The 26,054-nt window shown below is 38.6% G+C and overlaps 1 protein-coding gene across 4 annotated transcripts in view; it reads right to left on the minus strand.

The window, feature by feature from the left end:
• The window catches only part of HIPK2 (homeodomain interacting protein kinase 2), a 169,558-nt gene that overhangs the window by 84,228 nt on the left and 59,276 nt on the right, over positions 1–26,054 (minus strand). For all 4 annotated transcript variants that reach the window (XM_039362397.1, XM_039362381.1, XM_039362390.1 and 1 more), the window contains exon 2: positions 5,353–6,445. In XM_039362397.1, coding sequence (XP_039218331.1) covers positions 5,353–6,445 — 1,093 coding nt within the window. The remainder of the gene's footprint in view (positions 1–5,352; positions 6,446–26,054) is intronic.

Consider the following 26,054-nt stretch of genomic DNA (forward strand, 5'->3'; position numbering starts at 1 on the left):
GAGCGTGCCCAAATCTTGTCTCTACCCTAACTTACAAATCAAGATGCAGAGCACCAAATCTTTACTTCATTTCCTCTGCATCTGAGGCAGAGAAAGTTCAAAAGTTGTCTCACTCCACCAGGAAAAAAATCCCTCTCCCAATATTATATACCAAAAGTAGCTAAGAATGTCCTGCTTTTCTGTGTTCCCTTGGCCATTCGATTCAATTTCTAAAATCTCACTTTACAAAAAATATTCCACTTATTTTTGTTGTTAAGAAAGAAAATTATGCATTGTTACTTTTTATTTTTTTTTTACTTGAGAAACCAGAGTGGGGCGAAATTGACTTTTGTTTACTACTACTAATTCATGACTTCAAACAATATTTTAACCCAATCTTTTTCTCACATCAGAAACCCTAAAATGTTCCCTCCCAAATGCCTCTATTCTGCTATCCTAATCAAAGCTTCAAAGGGAAGTTTTACGGAAAGTAAGATCCTGGAAATCGAAGCAGGAAGTCCTTTAAAATTCAAATAACATTTGCATTTTAAAAACAAAGTACTGTAGAAGAGGAAAAGGAGAAAATTATATATTTCTATAATTGTAGATGGTTTTAAAATCACCAAGATATCTTACAATAGATTTGTAGCAAAAAGTTCATTTCTCTTCTTTGTATCAAGTAATTCAAATAATCAGTTGGAATATGGATTATTGATTCTCGGTCATAATTTGTGATGAAATCTTTGAATTTTACTTTTTTCAAAGTAAAAGTATGATGGTATCAGGGTAGACCATGAGTCCTAATCCCACTTTAGGCACAGCTGGATGACCTTTGAGTCAGTCACTTTCTCTCATCCTTAGGAAGGAGGAAATGGCAAACCACTTCTGAAAAACCTTGCCAAACTGCAGAGACTTGTCCAAATAGTCTGTCAAACACCAGAGAAATCAGGAGATCCAGGCAGTTCAAATGGATATAAAGATTTATTGCAAGCTCTCTACAAGAATCTGAACTACTGACAGCCAAAGGAAATTGGCTATAGATAAGAGTGGAAGGAATTCAAGGTGGGCTGGACTTAGATCTCTTGTGGGCGTGAAGGAACTCATGACTGATGATGCATTTGACCCCTCCCTCAGGCTCCTACACAGTCTCTGAGAACTGGATACAACTGAAAGGGGGGGAAATGCCCATCTAACTCAATGTTTCACTAAAGGAAAGGTTTCTGAGAAAGAAGATACTCTTCAAAATCCAAGCTGAAGTCCCTCTTACACCTACTAAACTTTTCTTTTTTTTTTTTTAATCTAGACATGCTAGAAATTTAATCTAAGACTTTTTACCTGTGAAACAGATATTCATCCTGAAAATATAGTCTGTTTTTTTTAACACAGTCACAGTTGTATAAATAGCTTTGACTAATTAGCACATCCTTGAGGAGCTATGTTTACAATAGCATTCCCAACCTGGACTTCCTCTAGATTTGTTAAAACTCTCAGCAATGTTTACTTCGGACATAGATAAATGCTGGTCTACTAGTGTACCTGAAATAATATTCTATAATATGCTCCAGCACTGAATTAGATCCTTAGCTCACCTAACTCAACAAGGTGTACTGTACTATAAATTCTATTGATTTAAGAGCTTTATTTTCAGTGCCTGTAAAGGCACTACATACCAGACTCGACAGAGCCAAAGCCAGCAATAAATGGGAACAAAAGCAATTATGATCAGGGAATTTTCTTGTCTCTGGACACTACCACACCAATACCAGTTTAACTTGTCAATCTCTCAAAAGCAGCTTGAGAATGATTCAGAATTGTCTGCAACTTCTGCCAACCGCAAAATGTTGAGAAAAAGGAACAAAGCTGTGACAAGTTCTGGGGTAAAAAAATAAAATACAAATCTTCTCTTTATCCACATCCTTACATCATCTTCTGCATGTCTCTCTAGTTGTCTTTGTGTAGTGTATGTGTCTTCAAGTCTGTGTTGACACCAACTGGCTCTAAAAGTAAACATCTCATTCATCAAACACAGATGTTAGTGAATCCTCAGTCTGATTTGAAGCTGATTCTGGAATGATGTAAGTGCCCTCTGAGTTCTCCCTCTTGTTATATGCAATCAATCAATCAACAAACAAACAAAGAAACAAACAAATAGGTTCCTCTGTGGGGATGGGGATGAAACCATCAAATCATTTTGAAAGATCTGCTAAAAAGGCTGGAATCTAGGAGCTGGAATGAGAGTGAGGTTTCTGCTAATAGAGAAGCTAATCTCTTGTAAGCTCCAGAGAGTTACAGATGTTAAAACAAGATTCATTTTACTGAAATATCAAACACGCTACAACTACTCAAAAAGTAAACATCTCATTTATCATACAGATGTTAGTGAATCTTCAGTCTGATTTGAAGCTGATTCTGGAGTGATGTAAGTGCCCTCCTTGTTCTCCCTTTTGCTCATTCAGTAGAGGACGTCACCTCGCTATATTACTGCCAAATGTACAAAAGAATCACTTGGGGATTAGCTTATTTAAAAATCTTATAAAATTAGGACATAAATTGTAGGCCCTTTTGTGGTGAATTTTAGGCCTCAATTTGGGAATCCATAGTTTTATATATGTGCTCTGTCCTAGGCAATGAGCTATATTGCTGAAATGATCTGTCCTTGGCCTTAATTTGATGATTCTAGAAGTCTATAAATTGCTAATAGCAAAATTACCAATGAATTCAGCTTCTATTTCATGATTATATTTCATTTGCCAGCAATCCCCTAACAGTAAGCCTGCATTGGCCCTTTCTCCATCAAGCTATTTTAAGATCTTTTAGGGGTGATTAAATGCAGAATTTATATGTATTTATTGCAAAATCTAAGAATCTAAGTATAATTTAAGCTAAAACTTTAATAATTTTGGATACATAATGAGGAAGGAGATGACCTTGATGCCTCAAAAAAAATCAAAGCTTTTTTTTTTAAAAAAAGAAGACAGTGTACACACTGTTGTTTCTCATGTTTCTGCAAGATCCTCTTCCAGCTGCAAATTTTCCATGATCATTTAGCAGAGATTCACCATACAAACCACATCATTGCCTATTTTTAAGGCAAATACTTATTGTATTAAATCCTGGTTCAGTCAGTCCCATATAGGCCAAGATGGCTACATTTGGGCAAAGTCATTTGAGAGAGCAAGGTCATACTGCATATCTGAGTAATGGCTCTTTTGTTCCTAGTGCTGAACAATGAAACAGGAAATGGTGCAAGTTCTTTCATCAGCAGATTATTGTTCAGCCTTTCCTCCCTGCCCCAATTACTGTACCTTTAAGGCCTGAATGTGCTAACAAGAAGGAATAAAGCTACAAGGAAACTTAGTTAATTAAAATGTTTAAAGGTACATTCTAAGGCTTCTTGGAAACCACCTGGCTTCCCATTTGTTAGGAACAAATTTTTAAGTAACAGGAAAGATTCCATCTCTGATGGTTAATGACAGTAAATTATAGTATCCCACCAACATGTCATTTAGACTGTTTGCAAAGATATTCTACCTTGAAGGGTACAGAAAAGAATCTGGCCTTGCCCGATCATCCCTTCTGCCAGTTCAGGAGCAACTCTAAACATTTTCTTCAAAATATTGTCAACCAAGCCAGGATTTAATTATCACAAACAAAATATTTTTTTAAAAAGCAATATTTATTTTGTAGGACTGATTATTATCATGTTTTTTTAATCAATGTTTAAAACATTCACCTGCAATGTATATTTTCTGAAAGCAATTTTTACTGACCATCTAGTGAACTGGCAATAAATTCAATGTAAAAATAAATTGTATTATTTTCCAGTCTGTATTATTAGTTAAGAGACTTTGTTCCACAATGCTTTTTACTTGTGACCCCCACTGCCATCAGCTTTTTACTTGTGACCCCCACTGCTGCAATAATAGATATATTCCTTATGATTTTGTTAGTAGCCCAATTCAGTTTCCTTATATTTTTCTTAAAATAAATTGCAGTGGAGAAATTAGCACAAATGGTGTGATGATCTCAAAGTCAGAAGCTTGCAAACACTGCACAGACATAATTAGGGATTTCCCTGATGCCATGACTAAAACACTCTAATACTGCAATGACTTTTTCCCAGAAAACAAAACACTTTTTTTTTAGTTTTATACTAGATATATGCCTAAATTTCAAATTCTTCTGTGCTCTTGGGCAGCATCTGAAATATCACAGGTAATATTCCAATGATCACAAATCCCCCCTCTATCTAACATGTAAATTACCATCTTTAAAAATGTCATATTATTAACAGAAGAAGCATACTTGGATAGAACTTCAGTCCTGATTCGTATTTTGAAAAAGATAAAATAAAAATTAAATTTCAAAGGCCACCAACGAGGACCACAAGCAAAATAGTGGCTAGGTCAAAAGGATAGCCTCAAGAATTAAAGTTCAAAAATGTATCTTTGGCACCATAACAGAGCATGCATACAATATTCATAGCAGCTTCCCCCCCCCCCAATGCTTTCTGTATCAGGGCAATATAATTGCAGCAAGAGGCAGGGAAATCTCTAACTTGTTACTGTTGTTAAAACATCACTAGGCATCAGAAACTGTTTGAGTGCAATATATACATTCTTCTTATCCCTGTGCAAAAGGGACTCTCCTTATTTAATAAACAGTTTCTAAAAAGCAAAAGAAGGATGATGGCTTTTTCAAAGTTAGGGTCAGGTGCTGTAACCCTATGCAAAACTCTGGAGTTAACTCTTAACCAATCCTGAAAAGTTGCTTTCATCCAGGGTTTGAAATCTGGATTTTAATAGACAGTAATGAGCAAAAGGACTGACAGATGGCTCTATCAGTCTTCTATGCATCTTGCCAGGTTCTTCATAATAACTGGCATTACCTAATTTTTACAGGCAAAGTAACTGTTGCATTTAAATTATGAGACTTGGTGAGCATATCCATGGTATATTTTGATCAAATCTACCAGAATGAAGATACACCTCACTGATTACTTCTGCACTTGTCAGTCTGCTAGATCTAAAACAACAGAGTCCTTTGGCACCTTATAGCCAAATTAATTTATATACAACACAATTCAATGAAATGTTACACTATAAGAATTTTGCTATGGAAGAATGTACCAAGTGCCACATGGAGCTAGAGGTGAAAATCAGATTTTTCTGCACTACCACTGTCGCATACTAAAAAAAGTTATGCTATCTTAATGCTGTTTGATGTTACTTCACCACCACTTCATATTACCAAAGATATACATATTGCAGCTATCAAGTGGAAGGAATCAAATAGCATTCCATTTGTTTATTAGTAAGGTTAAATGCTTTCAAGGAATAATGCAGCCTAATCCATTTGCCTGAGGTTTCTTACCTGTAGTATCTGGACTGAAGGTAAGTTGAGCACACAGCTTTGGACACATGACTAGCAGAACCAAAGTCAATAACCTTGACCCTATAGGGCTGCCGAGATGGATCCACCAACATGATATTTTCTGGCTTGAGGTCAGCATGGATCAAACCCAGGCTTTTCAATTTCATGAGAGCTGTGGCTACCTGCTGTAATATTGGCCTGATATACTTAAGGGGCAACGGACTGAACTTGTTTTGCTTTAAAAAATCATACAAGTTCTGTTCTAACATCTCAAAAACCAAGCAGGTGTGGTTCTTGTGCTGGAAACATTCATAGGCTCGGACAAAGTTGTAATCGTCTGCGCTTTCAGTGCTTAACCGAGCCAAGATGCTCACTTCAATTTGACCTTGCCTGGCATAAGAAGGATGGTTTTTAAGAATCTTGATGGCCACAATTTCATTGGTGCCACGTTTCCAGCATTTCACGACTTGTCCAAAAGTACCACGGCCAAGAAATTCTAATACTTCATATGTGTTGGTCATGGAACATAGCACTTCATGTTGCACCAACTGGTAATCCCCTTCGCTGTTGGAGCCACTATTTTTGGATGTGGCAGTGGATGTTGTTGTGGTGGCTACTGTGGCCCCACTGGCATTATTCTGAATCATGGGTGGATGCTCTTCAATAATTTGAACACTGCTTGTGTTCTCAATTTCCTCACTTTTCCGTTTAAGTCCACATTTTTGGTAGGTATCCAAAAGGCTCACAGTGCTTCGACGCATTAGGTTGTGTGGTCCGCCCAATGCCTGCCCAGATACTGCAACCACACCAGAGGTGCTATTGGCGGATGTTACCACAATGTGCCCTGTGCTGGCTGGGAAAATGATGGTCTGCTCATAAGGGATGCTGGGGTTTGGAATCTGGAGAGAGGCATTGATGGCAGCAGCCGCTTGAGAAGATTGCACGTTTTTGCTCTGACTATAGACTTTGCTATGTGTGCCGTACCCAGTCATATCCCAGTTAGAACTTGGTTCAACTTTTAGTTTCTTCACGCTACAGAAGGCACTTGACTGAAGAGTATGAGGAGAGAAAACTTGCACATGGGAGGCCATACCTGTATCAGGAGACAAGAGGAAACATTAATGAAGAGGTGAGATTGGACAACATTAATACCAAACTACTCAAGGTTATTTGCCACACTTCAACCTTCAAAACCAATAACAATACAGTTAAAATTCACAGTGAACAGAAGTCACAAAATGTAAAATTACAATAACATCTACTAAGCCAATATATTCAGACAATGCATACCACTATCATTGGAAAAGAATAACTGACGATAAAAAACGTAAAACAATGGGAATCAGCTTCAATAATTTAGGAAAAATGTTCCTATTAGCAGGAGTCATATTTGAAAAAAAATGTACCTATTCTCTTTTCTCTATGCCTTCACTAGATAAAGGAGTGATACAGCTTTTGCCTTGTTTTACAGAAAATATATTTGATTCAAGATGGAAAATTAAGAACTTCTACTAGATCTTTAAATACTACAAGGATCACTAAATTCAAAGATAAATTTATTTATTTTTATTCATCATATTTATACAGCTGCCATTTCACAAAATCTGAATCTTACCATCTGTGGCAGGAATATCTCTCTCTCTCTCTCTCTCTCTCTCTCTCTCTCTCTCTCTCTCTCTCTCTCTCTCTCTGTGTGTGTGTGTGTGTGTGTGTGTGTGTGTGTGTGTGTGTGTGTTGCAGAAGAAATCTGTATTATGACTAAAACGGGGGAAGAGTTTAAATATTTTCCCCTCAATGGCATTTTCTTAGTGTAATCCATAAAGCTATTTGCTTCCCTTGGAAGAAAAAGTATTACTTGAAAATATATGTCACAAAACTGGATTTTATTTTACTTCTCATTTGACAACTCATATTTACTTAGAGTTGATCAGTTTGAATCAAAGCTATCTTCCAAGCAATGATATCATTACCAATAAACTGTAATTTGAAAAGATTGGTCAAAAGGATCCCCTCAGCTGCCACAGAAAACTGAAATAGATCAATTACTATATCCCTGGATAATGCTGGAGCAATTCACTGTGAATTCATTATTTTATTTCTCAGATGTGTTAATCCCACCAGAACCAAAAGCACTTGAATCAGAAATTAAAAACAAGGCAGTCAACGAATAAAAACTAAAGTAAAAGTCACTGCAATTTAAAACATAATGAAATAATAATTAAACACAGTGACAAAAATAAGTATTCTCTGTGTGTTTATGGTAAGAATGATTGTGCTTGTGTATTAAACAAAAATAAAATAGCACACAGAGAAAACTATTTCACATAAGATAAAAGATCTGATAGAGAAGTTAACAGAGCAGGTATCAAATGGACAGTTCTGGAAAGTATCTTCCTAACAGACATAACACAAATTGTACTGAATCAACAATATGGATAAGAAGAAACAAAATGCAGTATTTTTTCTACAATGGGGTTCCGAGACCAGGAAGGTTTTTTGGATGTGCATCTCCACTTTCAACTGGGCCCCAAACAACTCAAAAGCAAAGAATATGATAAAAAAGTAATCTGATATGATCAAAATGAGCCATTCCCATCAATATTGTATTGAGCATTTGTCACAACTTCACTGGATTGTCCTTGAGGAAGACATGCTAGAAATGACAAAACTGAATCTGGATTTTGAAGACCAGGAAGGAACTGGATATAGCCATTATAGCAAGGTATAAATAAAAGAAAAAAATATGCAGCATCTACAGAAGAGACGGGATTTCTTCTACCCTTCATCTCCTAATCTAGACCCTCAGACCAGGAAAAAATCTGTGGACTTAATGCCATATTTTCTGAATCTTTCTCCTCCAAGATGTTCATCTAATGACCAAAATGGATCTAAAAGCACTCCCAATATACAAAACTGACCTTGCTGGGAAAATTCACAGCTTCCAGAATACCAAATACATGCATTTCATACTAGCAGTACTTCTGGTTAGCCTGTATTTCAGTTTCATTCCTAGTGATGAATACTTTTCAAATAACATTTGACAGAGGAGAACTAGACAAACAGACCAGGAAAGGAGGTAGTCTCATTACCACATGCTTACTTATCAGCAGGCCTACATCTGTGGACAGCATATTGGCTCTGCACAATAAGTGCTGTTGGTTATCAACAATTAAACCAGCTTATGCACCAATTACGCATGTTGATCCATGTGCTTTGAAAAAATAGGACTGACCTCTTGGATAAGGATTGTGCAATTATAGCAAATATTCCTACAATATATTACATTCTCATAATTTACTAATAGCTACAAATAGGTACAAATATGTTCAATTCATCTGAATGTTCCCTTCTAGTCAATGAAGAAATCCCCTGCTATTCTTCCCCCCCCCCCTTCTATGAAATCTGAAATGGTCTCTGATGGTTGGTCTGAGCCAGGGGCAGGGAAATTGTTCAGCACTGGGAATTACAATAAAAATAATAAACAAGAAGACTGGTTTCCTTTAATTTACATAATTTACTGGCATGAAACTAATATAATCTTCATTAATCTGATAGATGCCGAACAATATTTATTCTGCAATGTTCTTCTGAGAGTAAAAGCCTTAAGTGTAATATATAATATGTAATTAGAAGAAATTCACATATACACATATGTTTAGCACTTGAAGAAAGGAAAATCCAGTGACTGCTTGCATGGCATCGTTCCTGTCTCAACACTTCAAGCCTTTTTTTTTATTATCACTTGACATCGCCCCATATACTTTTCAGAGGATATGATTTCCACATTCAGAACTGGGTCATCAAGTTATAATAAATTTATTTTAGTCAGGCACTGATGAGTAATATTTTTCCGGCACGTAGGCATATCTGTCCTATCTATCTATCTATCTATCTATCCATCCATCCATCCATCCACCCACCCACCCACCCATCCATCCATCCGTCCTTGAAGGTCTGCAGTAGGTGTGATAAGATGGCAATGACATCAGAAAGAGCACAGTTAAAAGGTTTCATCTATTTTGCTTGTTTACCAACTGTTCAAAAATACAATGGTATAAAAAAATAACTTCGTTACCAATCCTTAATTTATGACCATCACAGAATTCTGTGGCCATGCAATTGCCATTTGGGCACTTCACAACTGGCTTGCAAAAAGTACAGTTTACAGAGAAGACAAAACTAAATTATAACTTGCAGTCATGTGATGTTTTGCTTAACCATAGTGGCTCACTTAACAACCGAAGGGGAATGTCTATGGAGATTCTCACTCATCCAGGTCATGGTTGTTTCAAAGATGCTTTTTCAGGAGGCAACTGTACTTTCTTGTTTTTTCTTTGAAGACGTTTTGCTTTTCATCCAAGAAGCTTCTTCAGCTCTGACTGGATGGTGGGGAATGGAAGGATTGATACTCCTTGCAGACAGCGGGTCATTTGCATTCTTTTAGAGAGTCGTTGAGGCCATTTGGAGGTTTATCTGTGTCCTCGCTATTCAGATGATCCTGAGGACACAGATAAATCTCCAAATGGCCTCAACAACTCTCTAAAATAATGCAAATGACCAGCTGTCTGCAAGGAATATCAATCCTTCCATTTCCCACCATCCAATCAGAGCTGTAGAAGCTTCTTGGATGAGAAGCAAAACATCTTCAAAGAAAAACAAGAAAGTCCAGTTGCCTTCTGAAAAAACACCTTTGGGACAACCAAAGGGGAAGTGAACTTTTGAGCTCATCATGGTCATCTAATGTTTCACTTAGTGATTGCAGTGGTTAGTGACACACTTGCCAGTTTTGTCAACACAACTTTAAGAATTCTACACATCTTAAAGTTGCCAGCTTTGAAGAACACTGGTTGAAATGCTTAGACTATGCAAATTTTGAAGCTGGTCTTTCATTCTAATTATAGGATTGTTCTGAAAAAACTTATAAATATTAGGATACAATTATTTTCATTAAGTCCAAAAGATTTGGAAGCCATTTGATGGAATTCATAATCTCCAATCAAAGGAATTTTTTCTATTATAATTCTGTTAATAACTAAATATTTTCATAAGCTTGGCGTTGGTTGTTTAAAAAAAGGGATATGTAATTAGATAGTATTTATAGGAACTTGCTCAAATGTTATATTTTATTGGAATAATAACAATTGAGAAATAATTTAGGTGTTCTTTTAGAAACCAATGAGGATATGGAGGAGGAGGATTGACATCACATATCCTAAATTTTACGAATTCAATGTCATTTGCAGATAATCAGTACACATGTTGTTATTGGCAATAAAACTATCCAAGCTCAAAATAATAATTTTGTCTGAATTATAGATTTTAACCATATTACCATTCAGTGGGTATTATGGCAATATAATAATAATAATAATAATAATAATAATAGTAAAGTTGGAAGGGACCTTGGAGGTCATCTAGTCCAACCCCCTGCTCGGGCAGGAAACCCTACACCATTTCGGACAAATGGCTGTCCAGTCTCTTCTTAAAAACTTCCAGTGTTGGAGCATTTACTGCTTCTGGAGGCAAGCTGTTCCACTGATTAATTGTTCTCACTGTCAGGAAGTTTCTCCTTAGTTCTAGGTTGCTTCTCTCCTTGATTAGTTTCCACCCGTTGCTTCTTGTCCTGCCTTCAGGTGCTTTGGAAAATAGCTTAATTCCCTCTTCTTTATGGCAGCCCCTGAGATATTGGAATACTGCTATCATGTCCCCCCTTGTCCTTCTCTTCGTTAAGCTAGACATACCCAATTCTCGCAACCGTTCCTTATATGTTTTAGCCTCCAGTCCCCTAATCATCTTTGTTGCTCTTCTCTGTACTCTTTCTAGAGTCTCAACATCTTTTTTACATCGTGGTGACCAAAACTGGATGCAGTATTCCAAGTGTGGCCTTACCAAGGCATTGAAGAGTTGGTATTAATACTTCGCGTGATCTTGATTCTATCCCTCTGTTAATGCAGCCTAGTACTGTGTTGGCCTTTTTGGCAGCTGCCGCACACTGCTGGCTCATATTTAACTGATTGTCTACTAGGACTCCGAGGTCCCTCTCACAGTTACTACTATTGAGCATGGTGCCACCTATGCTGTACTTGTGCATTTGGTTTTTCTTGCCTAAATGTAGAACCTTGCTTTTTTCACCATTGAATTTCATTTTGTTAGTTAGTGCCCAGTGTTCAAGTCTGTCCAGATCCTTCTGTACCTGAAGTCTTATTCCTTTCTACCATACTGGGACTCTAAGGGAAAAGGAAGACAAATGTACCAATTAGAATACATACTTTTCATATAAGCTCTGATATTCAGAAAGTAACTACTGTTTAAATGTGGAACAACCTTAATTTTTTAAAAAAAACCAACAACCCACAATGCATGTATATAGATGATGAGTAGGCCATGAATCAGTGTTTGCTCATCTGCAGTCTAAGTGAGATCAAATAATTCTGAATTTGCCATGATAAATTATTAAAATATTACACTCTCAAAGGGTACAGATTGAAACATTTTGTTTGCTATTAAAGGCCCTGCCACTTCATGAGATTACATAGTGATAGCTACAATTTTGAACTGAATCCAAAATGTGTCTTCTCCTACAAGTACTAAATCTGAGCTACAACATCCAGACAACCCCAATAAAAGGAACAGTATTTTATGAATCTTTTTGCTACCATCACTGGATTTTGGCAACCCTGTTGGGATAGCCCTCTTGCAGTCCCAGGGTATCAGGAATGGCCATAACTAAGAATTGGTCCTTAAAAAGAATGGTATTTTGTGATGACTTAAGAAGTTACACTGCAGCATCTCTTGATTCTGAATGCTCACTCTACATGTATTTTTCTCATATACAACTTATGTTCTAAGCCTAGGGTTACCTGTGAATGAATGTGATACAGTAACTACTGTGATTATAATATCTCCACATTTAGGCACCAAGGTTTAGTATTGCAATTGTGGAAGAATTACAAAAAAGTTGAAAAGGCAAGTACCCTTTATCATTTAAGTTCATGGTGAGAGCACTTGCTGTGAAGCCACAAATGTAAGATTTGCAACTGTGGAAAAAGAAGGCAGGCTGTTTTAGGCAACAGTCCAGTCAATGTTGGCACACTGCACAGCTGTGCAGCTTGGAGCTTTTAAAATAGAAAGATGGCACAGCTGTTCACAAATACACAACTGTGTAAAAGCCCTGAGAATTAGGTTTCCCGAAAAATAGAAGATTGATCAACTATTCTCACTGTGAACATCCTGTTCTCAAATGTCTTCCCCTGGCCCAGATCAAAACTGGAGATGGAGAAGAAATGCTGATTCTATTGTTTTGAAGGTGCTCCTAACAGTAAGAGTAATCTCTCTCTCTCTCTCTCTCTCTCTCTCTCTCTCACACACACACACACACACACACACACACACACACACACACACGCACACACATATACACTAACTCAACAGCATCCAGAAGTTATCATCAATAACACCCGACTGTCATAAAAGAGATTGAGAAATGAGAAGCTGAGATGTTGCCCGCCATATAAAGCCAGATGGCACAAATACTGAGCAAACACTATCCTGTTCCTTCCCAGTCGTTTCCTTAGCAATGTGACTTTGGGTTCTTTTACCTTGCAGTGTATAGCTTGACTTACTTATTTGAGTAACTGCAAACTATTTATTTCCTAACCAGTTTTGCACAATCTTTAAAGTATGAGTAATAAGACTGAGCTCTAAATGAATCTGCAACAGAAGATTGCTGATATTAAAAAATGTTCAGTTCTTCAATATCACAGTGTACGTATTTTACCTGAAACACTATCCCAGAAAGATTTTCTTTATTTCCTTGAGTACCTAACCTTGCCTAGATCTAGATATCAGACTTACCCAGTTTCTTTTACCACACTTTGTCAAACAAGCCGCAATGTCTTGTTCACATATGAACCAAACTCCTTGCCCAATTTACAAATTACATTGGCTAGATTAACTCAAAGTGACTCTCACATGACTTTGTGGTTCATCTTAATTGTGTTTCATTAGTTAACAAAAATACTTATTTTGTTATTTCTAAGACTATCATCTTCCCATTTATTTGAATCATTTTTATTTTATCAGTGCGAAAGAGAACGAAAAAAAATATTTCCTCCACCCCATATCATTCATAAATCTACTAACAGTGAATATTTCTTTGGCCATCTTGCAGATTATAGTATGCCTTCTATACAAGCACACTGCCTGCAAATCTTTATAAAGCTGACAGAGATACAGCTGTGGGGCAAAGCACATTATGAAAGTCAAATGGGTGTTAAAAGTACACTTAGCATACGGTGGTTCTGCTGGGTGGATTTGTAGCAGGGCAGAAATGCCTGATGGCCGTAAGAGGTTGGATGTCTGTACAAGTCCAAATTAAGGTGCATTTGTAAAGACTGTCAGCGAAAGATAAAAATAGCTGATAATTGAAATGAAACCCCTTTGCTGCTTTCTGCATGACAATCTTAAATACAGCCTAAGTTAAATCTCCCTTGCCTAGTACTTCTGCTTTGTAAATAATGCCTGAATCTGGCTGGTTATCATATTTTCAGTTAATCCCCAACATGATGCCCTCCAGCTATGCTGGTCCCTACCACTAACACCCAATTTTTCCCAGTTGCACAATCAACTGGCTGCTATCTACTAATAGGTCTGTTTGTTTGTTCATTAGACTTGGACTATGCCATTGTCTAGGAGCTGAAAATGCATTATCTCCCATCCTCCATTATTTCCCTAAATAATTCTATGATGTATACTAGGATGAGAGACACACTGACTTAAAATTATCCAAAAAGCTTCCATAGCTAAAGGTAGAGTCAAATCTGAGCTTCCCGGCATCTTAACTATTACACCACTGGCATTCTTTTTTTTTCTTATATTTTACAGTTTTGAGGGCAGCAAGTTGGATTTGGTAAATTGAGGCAGGATACATGGTATCAGCCTCTTATTATTAAACATACTGAAATATCAACCTTTTCTATTTCTATGTTTGCTTTTAATAACAAATTATTGTCATATCTTTTAAATCAGTCTCAGCCCCACTAGATAGACAAGATCAGGAAATCAACTCCACAAGAAAGTAAAACTACTTTTATTGAGATTAGCTATAATAACAGAACCATGTAAGTCTGGCTGCTGTATTCCCCCCCCCCCCAAAAAAATTCTTATTTTCCAAGAAATTAGGGAGGCTTCTGCCTGAGCTGCTTCTAAATATTATCTTATTTCCCAAGGCTCAATGGTCCAGCTCCCTCTGCCTAGGTAATTGTTACTGCCTGTTCCTATCAAGCATCTTCTTTATTCTATGCAATCACAATAATCTCAGGACTCTTGGACTTCTTCAAGAACCAAAATGTGATTTGATGGTTTGGGCCTTAGAGCAGCTCCATTATGGATTTTGAGCCTTCATCTTCCTGCTCATTTTGCTAATTGGGGTTTAGTCATTAAAGTCATGGTTAAACAGACTGAGTAGCTAGAAGAATTTTGTGTATGGTTCATTCCACTTTAAGGGCCCAGCTATAAAGAGAATAGGAGTTTAAATCTCAACATTTTTACTTCCATTTTTCTCCACTTTCATTTTTCGCCTTTGGGCTACTGGGCAGTTTGGGGTTATATGGCTCTGTTAAAGCCTTACTGATTTCTTAACAGCCATCTGTGAACTTGTAAGCTGGAAATGTAGACATTACATATTGTCTTGGAATATACAACACACAACTATAAAGTCTGATTAACCAAATATAATTGCTGTGCTCATATAACATGCCATATCCCTCTAGAAATAAACCTATTATAGCCTAAAAGGATGGCCAAAAATATAAAGACTGTAGTTGGATTCTACAACATGCTACTGCATGTTAAACCATAAATTATCCAACTCTAATTGAGTCTTCTCTGCCATGTTGTGTGAACCAAGGCATCCAGACTTCCTGATTCAACAGCCTCTGGTACATTTTTCAGAAGGCTCCATTCCAAGTGATGCACAGAACTATTCAAGCTACATTCTCTGACAGCATCCAAATAAAGTCAGACTATATGAAAGACAGGCATTTCCTGATGCACTCAACCAGCCAATAATGGGATAGGGAAGTTTGTGCTGAGTTGGGAGGCGGGAGGAACCATATAGGAAAAAATGTCTTGAGGGATAAGGAGCTATTTAATTCAGAAATATACTCTGAACAGCTTTTATTACTCTGTTTGTTACCGAATTTTGAACCCAAAGGAAGTTCAAGGAAATTCCTTTAAGATATTAGGAACTTCTCAGATACATGGGGATACTGGGCATATGGAGAAAAATAAAAGAAAGGACTTCATAATTTAAAAAATATATATATTAAGAACAAATGCAAGTGTTATCATGTATGGAGCTTTTTTTTTTACACCAGTTAAAAGCCTACATGAAAAGAGCAATACACTTGGCTGCCAAAGTTTTTAAGCACTTAAGAGTGAATTGAATTTCACACCTTCTAACTTTTGAAAGAAAAAAATCAGGTTTGCGAAATATCCTGGGAACAAAACCTGAGCAAAATCATGATGAGCTAAAGAAGCCTCCAAGTGCAACGTCACTAAGAGTCTCTCTGTGTGGATATGTGTGAAGACTTCCACACATGCACCTTTCTAATTCCTCCACTTGTGTGCACAGCATGCAAAGAAAATATGCACCACATTCTGCAAAGCCTCAATGATTCCTTCCCCTTGAATTTTTTTTATACCTGTGTTCAGAAATAACAACTCCTTCAAGCAAATACACACCTTCTGATTAATTATAATTCAGAAAAGCCACGAAAGATTTGCAGGGAAAAAACCCAGCAAACCATTTGGTTTACTAATGTGTAAACTGCTGTGAGCATGTCAATTCATTTATGCATTTTCTAATTAAAATCATCCAAAAAATAAAATTTCAGAGCTAGAATGCTCACTCCTTATTAGGCAACGGGATGGGAGGGGGAGATAATCTTTCATATCATTTCATCTATTAACTCCCCCCCCCCTCAAATCTCTAAACTGCAACCCAAAATACTCTTCAAGTCAACTTTGTCCAAGTATTATGATGAGTTCCTTTCAAATGAATGTACTACCAGTATCATGAAAAATTTTAAAAATTCTGGTGACTCAGAAGCTGAGTCTCTTTCTCCTGATGCTTTTCTCCTACATCACCACAGGGTGATGATGTTGCCACAATGAATGGAAGCACGTGGTGAGCTCAGAGAACTGCAAAGACATTACTCAACTTGTCATATAGCACACAAACAACATATCTGGCAAAATGATGGCTTTATTTCCTACTGAAAGAGAGTCATCATTCCTTTTCTGGCACTAACTTTTCTGAGCTCCACGTATATTCTCAGCTATCCGCACTAACAATGATCTCAATAGTTCCCCAGATCATGAGTAATAAAGAAGGAACTGTTAGTGCCTTGTAGATGATACAATGCTGTCATTTTGGTTGCAGGTATTCCCACTTATAACAGATTGGCTGGATGAATGGGCAATGACTGCAGTCCAAATTCCATACTCTTGTTCTCTGAACAGTCTATACCAGGGGTAGGCAACCTTGGCTCTTTATGACTCGTGGACTACAAGTCTCTCATTCTGTTTGTGTAGATCAAGGCTTTTCAACCAGTGGTATGGGTACCACCTGTGGTACATTGGCACCTGCCATGTGGTACACGACCATCCTAGAAAAGTGGTAGCGGGGTAAGGGAATGAGCTGAACTGGTGGCAGCACCGCACAAGCCTGAGCGAGAGATGGCTGGAGCTGCAGGGCTGTCAGGGCTCAGTGGAAGCACCAGGATCAGCGCTAGGCTCCAGCTAGAGCTCGTCGCTGATCCTGGCACTTCTGCTGAGCCCAGAAGAAGCGCCAATCAGCTGGAATGTTGCAGCATCTCCAGGGTCTTCTGATTCACATTCAGATGCTTGGCAATTGATTCATATTTATGACGGTCAGTGTCCCAGGGTCATGTGAAGTGACCAAAACCTGCTGCAACCACCCAGCAGACGGGGTAATAAAAACCAAACACACCCCCATCCCACCTCCACTGCCAATCCTCAACATAAATGCTCACAACAATGAAAACCTCTGACAGGAGGAAGAGCGCCCCCAGGTGGGCAGGCAGGTGTCTTGCTTGGCTGTGGCTTGGGGGGCACTTTTTTCAGTGCCATTGTAACTTCGAACAGTCACTAAGCAAACTGTTGTAAGTCAAGGACTACCTGTACTTCATCACTTTTTTCTTTGGGGGGGGGTCATCAAGTTTTTGACACCTTGCTAGGCGACTGGTGGTACTCGGATGTTGCCATATCCTAAAGGTGGTACAATGGGTGAAAAGGTTGAAAAGCCCTGGTGTAGATGACACAATGGGCTTTGTGTGTTGGAGAGGGTAGGTGGGTGAGGGCCCTGCTTGCATTCATTTCTTTGATTGAAGTTAATTCATGATGCCTGAATCAATTCAGGTGGGGATGTTGACTCTGGTTAAGGAACGGTCAGATATTGGATATCACTGAGCAATCTCAATAGTGTGGATGTCTTCCATATAGATACTGTAAATAAGGCAAACTTTTATTTATAACATGCCTTTTTTCCAAGAATAAAATGTAATGGACGTATGACTTATTCCCCATGAATTCCTTACAAAAACAACCCAGTAATGGGAATTATAAACAGGGAAGTTGGCAGTAATTAGCTTAACCTTTTTAACTTAGAATCCTTGATCAGCTATAGAACCTGTGAAATAAAATTGGCAGGTGGCTAATGCTCAGTGTTTTGGCCAGAAATGTATCTTCTTGTCCGGAAATCTTTACTTGTAGTCTCTATTTACACTAGAATGTTACTAAACATTAATGATTTATTAAAATTATTTTGCATTAAATGCACAGACTAAATCAGCGGTTCTCAACGTTTGTGTGACGGCGACCCCGTCACACAAACGTTATGCGCATGCACGGTGCGCATGGGGGTGGGGGCCCCGTGCACGGCGCGCATGCGCGGTGCCCCCCGCGCGGCGCGCATGGGGGCGGGGCCCCGCACACGGCACGCACGCGCGGCGCCGCCCGCACGCGTGGCGCGCATGCACGGTGCCGCCCCCGGAGGCACGGCGCCGCCCCCATGCACGGCACGCATGCGCGGTGGCGCCCCCCAGAGGTGTGCCGCTGCCCCATGCGTGGCGCGCATGCGTGGCGCCGCCCCCCCAGAGGCGCGGCGCGCCCCCAGAGGCGACAAAATGGCGGATCGCCGCGTTTGGCAACCCACAAAAGAGGTCGATCGACCCCAAATGGGGTCGCGACCCATAGGTTGAGAACCGCTGGACTAAATGAACTTTCCTTGTCTTTTGAAATAAAATTCCTTTGAAAATGATAGTAATATGTACAGAGAAGACTCATATTGTATATCAAGCCATGGGTGGTTCACATAATTACCATTCAGGCATTTAAATCTGACTTATTGCCTTCTTCTTCTATGCAATTGATCTTCCAAAATTCTGCTCTGCTATTCATCCAAGATAAACATGGCAGGCATTCATTACTTTAGAGTTGTGTTAACCTCAGAGTTTCACTTAAAATAAATTATGGGTCCGCTCTATGCTAACACAATCTGGATATAACCAAGGATCCATGGACAAGTGGCTTAATAATTGCCCCAGAGAAAGAAAGCAGCAGACCATAAGCATGATTTGGTTTCAGAGTTTCTGCATAGTATTCTTTCTCAACCTTTCCCACACTTTCTGGGAAAATACTTGACATCTGATTGTGTTCAATTGTGGGTATCAGACTTCAAGAAAGATTCAAAGAAAGTTGAACAAGTTGTATAAAGTAGAGCAACAAAGAGAACGGGGGACTGGATTTTATCTTCTAAGGAATGACTGAACAACCTGGATAAGCTTAGCCTTGACAAAAGTCAACTGAGAGAGAATATGAAAACACCATTTTTCAAATCCCTGAAGTGACATCACACAAAATAATCCCAGAATTGTGGATGCAGAATAATTGTCTTAAGTTACAGGAAGGCAGATTCCACTGCATGTTTGAAAAACTAACAACAAAGGGAGATAAGCTATTCTTCATTCAAGCTAAAGGTCATTGATTAGAGATGTTCTACTCTGGATTTAATTGAAATTGGATTATGCAGAATAGAGGTTGGGCTTGATGCCCTAAATGGCTCTTTCCAACTCTCTGATTCTATAATTTTATTTAAATTAAATATGAACAAATACAATTTGTAGAAATTAAAATATATATGCACATTTGTAGAGCACCTGTTTTTCTTAAGAAATGAAGAGGATTAGTTCAATAAGGTTTCTGCCTTATTTAATGCCAGAATTCTAATTGTCTTAAGAACTGCATCAAAGTTATTATCAAATGTTAATGTATAGCAAGCTGAGACACAGAGAAAAGATAGAAAAGTTACAATTAACCAATTATGACAGCAAGCAAATTTAGGGACAAAGGAATATTTTAATGAACTTTTTCCATCCTTACTTTACCCTAGTTATTAACTGTATAAGCTATATGCAGCCTGATGCTCCCTAGACATTTTGAATTTCAATTAAATCTACTCTGATCCAAATTCAATTACACTTTCAGACACAGGTTTTCTCAGAAAGGTGATATATGCTGACCTGAGGCCCAGGAGGAAAAACAGAATATAAATAATAACAACTTCCATTAACTGGAAGCACATGTTAAAAGCTATTGACAAACTAGAGCAGGATCAGAAATGAGGAACCGAAATGAGAAGGGGCTTGGGAAGAACACCTTAAAAAGAACAGTTGAATGTTCTGAGCATGCTTAGTTTGGAGCAGAGATATGGTAGCTGTCTTGAAATACTTGAAGCACCACCATATAAGAGAGGGCACAGGATTGTTCAGAGTTGTTCCAGAAGACAGGAAAAAGATAGAACAGATTTAAATTTTGTAGAGGTAGATTTGGCTAGATAGCAGGAAACATTTCTAATGTAAGAACTATTCAACAATGAAACAGATTGTCCTGGGAGATGGACGCTCATTTCAGAGCATTTGCATCTGTTGAGATGCAATAGTGGCTCATTCCTACATAAGGCAGGGTTTGGATTAGATAATCTCCAAGATGCCTTTCAATCCTTCCATTCTATGATTCATTGGATGACTCAACTCCAGTCAGCATACCATGGCAAATGATTGTGAGAATGATGGGCCAAAACATCTGGAACAAATCAATTTATCCCCAGCATGCTTAGCCCAATTTCCTCATAAAGATGTATTCTGCGCATCTGCATTGAGGTAGTTTATTAAATAAAAATACAGAACAGCAAAGAGAGGCTTATAAAATAGTTAAAATCAAAAACAATTGCAACCACGAGGCTTTCTTCCCAAGGTTACACACAGTGGCTTCTTCATGAGACCTGGGGAAAATGGTCTCACGTGGGCCAGCAGTTGCCTTGCAAAGGGCCAGCTGGGTGCGCCTCACCAGAAGAACAAAAAGACAGTGGAGGTCAGCTGGGATTGCAGAGTGCAGAATGGCAGTGACAGTGCAGGCTGACTGTCTGAAACTGGGCTGGGGGACAATGCAGATTTGCACCATGCTGTCGGGGGTGCTGCAGCTTTGCACTGACGTGGGCTGAACTGACGGAGTGGGGGCTTCCAAGGACAGTTGTGGTTTTGTACTATGCTGCAGTTCAGAGGCTTTTTGCAGCTCTAGAGCCATGGCACACCAAGAAGCCCCTGAGTATAATATGGCAAGCAGCCCAAGAACTACGCAATTCTGGGGCTAATAAAGGAGAATATTTGCTAACTTTGCCACACTGCAAAGCAGGGTGCAGGGCAGACAAAAGCGCAGAAGGGGGAATAGGCAGTGAGGGGCAGCTGAAAATAGGAAGTCCCTTACCTTGGGAGAACCAAGGCTTGGAGCTGGGAGGGACCAAGCCTGGAATGGCTTGGATTGGGGTGGGTCTCAGCTAATGACCAGTGAAATTCATTTAATCACAACACTAAGCGATGAGATCCTATGATGTTGCACTTTACAACTTCATTGCTTGTCAATGGAAATGCTGGTCTCAACTCTGCTTGTAAGATGAGGATTACCTATAGGTAAATAAATTCTCACTCCCCTTTGGTTTTCCTAATAAATACTGCAAATGAAACAAAGCTCCCTTTTTACACATTCCCAGTTTATACTATCCCTCCAGTGTTAAGAGATTAGAAATGCTCTTTGCAAAATTATTCCTGCTGAGATTTCCTGATGATTTGATCCTAGCTCCAAACCTTTAAGTAAAATTCATGGAGGCCTTAATAATTCCAAATGCCTTTCATACCATTTTTAACCTTATTAATGCCCACGACGCAAACCACTGAGATCACGTTTAAAGAAAAGCAAGATTCAGAAACAGTAGCATTTCCCTGGCATCAGCTTTCTTGCAGCTGTGATTTGTGCCATTGCTTATAATTGATGCTGAAATTTAAATATGTTTTGCTTGACTGAATAGATCTTCTTTAGGGATCAGGCCAACTAGTTGCTTCGCATCAGGATCCACTGAGCAAGAGTTTACGGGAATCTCCGGATCAATAGCAACTAAATATAGGAAGTCTGTTATAATACCTGTGCAAGACAAGAAACAGATCAAAGCTGTCAGCTGGTCAGAGATGACCATCTGCAGAGAGACAAAATATGCTGAAGAACACTACATCACACCCCACCCTTCTTGGATTTGCACCATGCTGTCATACCAAAGTACACAAGAGATGGAGCTTGCAACATTACATCCTGACCCACTTGCCCAGGCACACTTTTTATCATGTTGGTGAAATCTCAGCTTGCTACAAATCTCAGCTTGCTACTCCTGTAGTCCAGAGTACCCTGCTTAGGCAACTAGAGTAAGAGACACTGCTTGCTTTTTGTATGGTTCATTTTTAATTTGTTTTATTTTTATTGCCAGCATTCACAATGAGATTAAATATATTTATATTTATATCCAGTTTCCAAACAGTCCAAATAGTTGATATGTTTTAGATTGTGGGAGAAACCTTCCTATCATACTATCACCAAGTCCCTTTGACACTGGGGTTTCCAATACCAGCTTCAGAGCCCCAGCAGGAAAGAAGGCACAAGTGAATTCCATTTCTCCAGCAGGGTAAATGGAAGGATCCTCAGACCCAAACTGCAGATTAGCTTACTCTAGTTTTGCCCTTTCCTTACAGCAGGGGTGGGGAACCATGGCTCTTTTATGATTTGTAGACTTCAACTCCCAGAATTCCTGAGCCAGCATGGGTTAATTAACAAGCATTAATAAGGCCATGGTTCTCCACCTCTGCCTTACTGTCACACCTTCCTGACACCATCCCCCATATCAATATGGGCAATTGCTAAATCACATCTGAGATTCAGAAAATCTGACTTTTCGTCTGCCATTAGTAACTGCCTGGATTTTGCACCCCAGATCTTGTCTTGACTGATTATGTACCATCAAGTAATTCTACTGCAAACTCAATTCACTTAAAGCTCACTAGTGAATAGCAACAGACATGTCACTATTCTTCAATCTTCTCCTAGAGCAGAGGTCCCCAACTTTTTGGGCACTAGGGACCAGTTCCATGGAGAAAAGTTTTTCCACGGACCAGAGAGTGCGTGGTTTTGTGTGCTGCCTGCATCCCACAGATGGGGCTTTGCTTGTTTGTGCGCACTGGCTGCTGGCATGCCACAGCCCGGTACCGATCCACAGACTGAGGGTTGGGGACCCCTCTGCTAGAGCAGTCTTTCCCAAGCTGGCAGCATGAAAGGTATTGTTGAAAATTATGGGAATGAAGCTGGTGCAGTTTAGGGATGACAACTATTGGCACTATGGTGAAAATTACCAAAATAATGCCAATGAAACTTTTAAAAAATAGTAAAAAATGCTACCTAAATTTTGGAACCGTCAGATAGGAGCACTGAAGTGGTACAATTAAATATGAGTCCCTGAATATCCTATGCACCGCAGACTAGTTACAATCTCTTATTTTAATTTTATAAAAGCAAAGACTCAATAGCTTTCATACAAGTCACTTCCTAAATTTCAGTTGCTTATGGACGGAGTTAATTTTGAACTGATTGATTTACAGTTCAATGGTATCAAAGGAAAATGAAAATAAATGAAGGCAGGCAGGAAGGAAGGAGAACCGTGGGAAGAAATTAAAAGTGGAGAAAACAACATTTTGCAATCTCCTGTTTGCAAATGAGACAGATAGGGAGCATTCAGGCTGCATCAGGTAAGGCAAGAAATGGAAGCAGGTATCTCACAGTTCCTCTTGCTGTCATTTGGAAACTTTTAAATCATCCCATTTATTGCACATCTTACCTTTGTTACATAAGGGTATTATGGGCTTCTCTTAGGTTAAGGTTAGGATTAATCCTAACATGGAAGAAAGATAGAAAGGAAATCCCTTGTGTTTCCCATTACCATAGGTATTTAGAGTTGTGAGACTGGGCTGAAAAAAACTGGATAAGCATTACATTGCAGCAAAGAATTAGTGATTTCTGTAAGTTTTGCTACCATCTAGTGATCATTTGGACTGTTGTGGTTTTAACTACTCTGCTGCCCAACCACCAAATTAGAACTCAATGGTATATACTCCATTTAGTTATCTACTTAATACTCAAAACTCCAACTTCTACCCTAAACTTAAAATTAATTACTTATGTTCATTAGATGTAATAACCATTTTACTTTCAAAATGGTATGGCTATAAGAAAAGGCATGTTGAATTAAGGCATAACCCTACCTAAATCCAGTATTCTGTCACATATTTCTTTAATAAGTTTATGACATGGCATACCTAAAAGTTGACATAATTTTTAGAAATAATGAGCACTCAAGTGCAGATGATTGTTTTTAACAATTATATAATGGATCATATCTCTGTGCTTCTTTTCTATTCTATCCACCATTGGGCGCATGGTTATTTCTGTGAAAATCCAGCACTGAGCAAGTATTTTTATTTCATAGAAATATGCTGCCCAACTGGGTGTGGCGATGTTTATTCCTTTCATTAACCTTGTTTCCTTATTACATAATATCTATTTATCTGACTGCCTGCACTCTGCATGCCTACTAACCATCTTATTTCATGTGGATGACACACTTTCTATTTTATCTTCCTGTTAAACCACCACAACACAGATTCATTCCCCATGTAACCTAGTTACAGACTGCTAATTATGCCTTAAGACAGTTCTATATTCAGAGAAATAGTCTTTAAAAGGCAAGCTTGGCACTGATTTTGCACTCAACTTAATCCAATGGCTTAACTTTTATGAGCGTGTTTTCAGCTTCAAAGAAGGAGGGGGGGTGTCTTATAATAGTTGTTTGACACACAAGAGTGTTTGGAGAATTAATTAGTATATGGGACAGATTTGTACAAACTATACCAGCTGATGCCCAAATCCCCCTCTGAGAATTCATCCTGAGGGAAGTCAACTTCTATTTTCCATCAGACATTTGCTGACAGAGGCTTGGAGCAGCAAATATAGCAAGTATTTTCCCACACTGCAATTTCTTGCCACAGAATTGATCACCCTTTCATACATTTGCTACTCTGTCAGCTCCAAATGCAAGTGTGACTAAACAAAGCAAGTTGTAGGAATGTTCACAGCAACCTTTCTCAACTCAATTTGCTCAGATGTGTTTGAACTTCAACTCCCAGAATTTGTAGGCAGCACAGCATGATAATGGCCTTATTGGCTTGGAATTCTGGGAACTGCAGTTTCAACACAGCTGAGGACACATCATGTTTGACACTCTGATACACAGGATTATGGTATTCAACATAGAAGACAAGACAACTAAATAGAGTCACTTCCTTGGGTTGCTCAAAAATGTTAGGAGAATATGAAGGCTATTTCCTGACTAGTGAGGATTAATAAGAAAGAATAGTGATTAGCCTAATATTATGTAATACAGGCATGTCAAACCTGCGATGTCACACAATGTATCGGGCCGGGTTTGTCATTGCCAGCAATGGGGTGGGCGCGGTTTCTACATGATGTGTCTGGCCCATGGGCCGGCAGTTTGACACCCCGATGTAATACTTTCCAAAGTTGAAGATACTAATGATAGATGGAAGGGAGTAAATTGTTGGGCAATTATAGTGTATTGGCAAGAAATTCTGATTAAATTTTTTTTAAAAAATCCATTTCTGTCTATGAGACCTTCCCCAAAGTTGCTTCTAAGGAAAGAACTTTCTAGAAGAAACTAGATGACATGAGGTCAAAGGAGTGAAATGATGTCTTCCATGACTGAGGTGAATAAACTGGACATTTTTCATGTCATGAGGCAACTGACTCTATATGATATCATCATGGTTTCTACCAAACACCTAAGTTAGGTGGAATAAAAAGGAGTTGAAACAGAGAGGATTTTTTTTAAAAAAAATCACAGACTATTTTCTTCAAGTTTAATTTCTATAATTCTGAACAACCAACAGCATTTGCCATGGGGTGCGGGGGCAGGGTTGTTTTAAGCACACCCAGTCTGGCATGTTAGTCCAAGGATGAAAATCACAATCTGGGCTTACTTCAGATTCAAATTTACAGCAAATCTATTAATGCCAGTATTATTTAACTAATGAGGGAGATTCAAAAACAGATTTCTACATTATTCCTTTGAAAATGTCTTACACTGTGAGATCACAAAAATCAAGATGGCAACCTTGACTTTGTGATCAACGCCCTGTGTCTTTTTATGCAGGTCCCACAATACTCATAAAATT

The sequence above is a fragment of the Crotalus tigris genome, unplaced genomic scaffold, assembly GCF_016545835.1.
Source record: "Crotalus tigris isolate CLP2741 ecotype Arizona unplaced genomic scaffold, ASM1654583v1 scf7180000017588.1960692, whole genome shotgun sequence".
NCBI classification, from domain to species: Eukaryota; Metazoa; Chordata; class Lepidosauria; order Squamata; family Viperidae; genus Crotalus; species Crotalus tigris.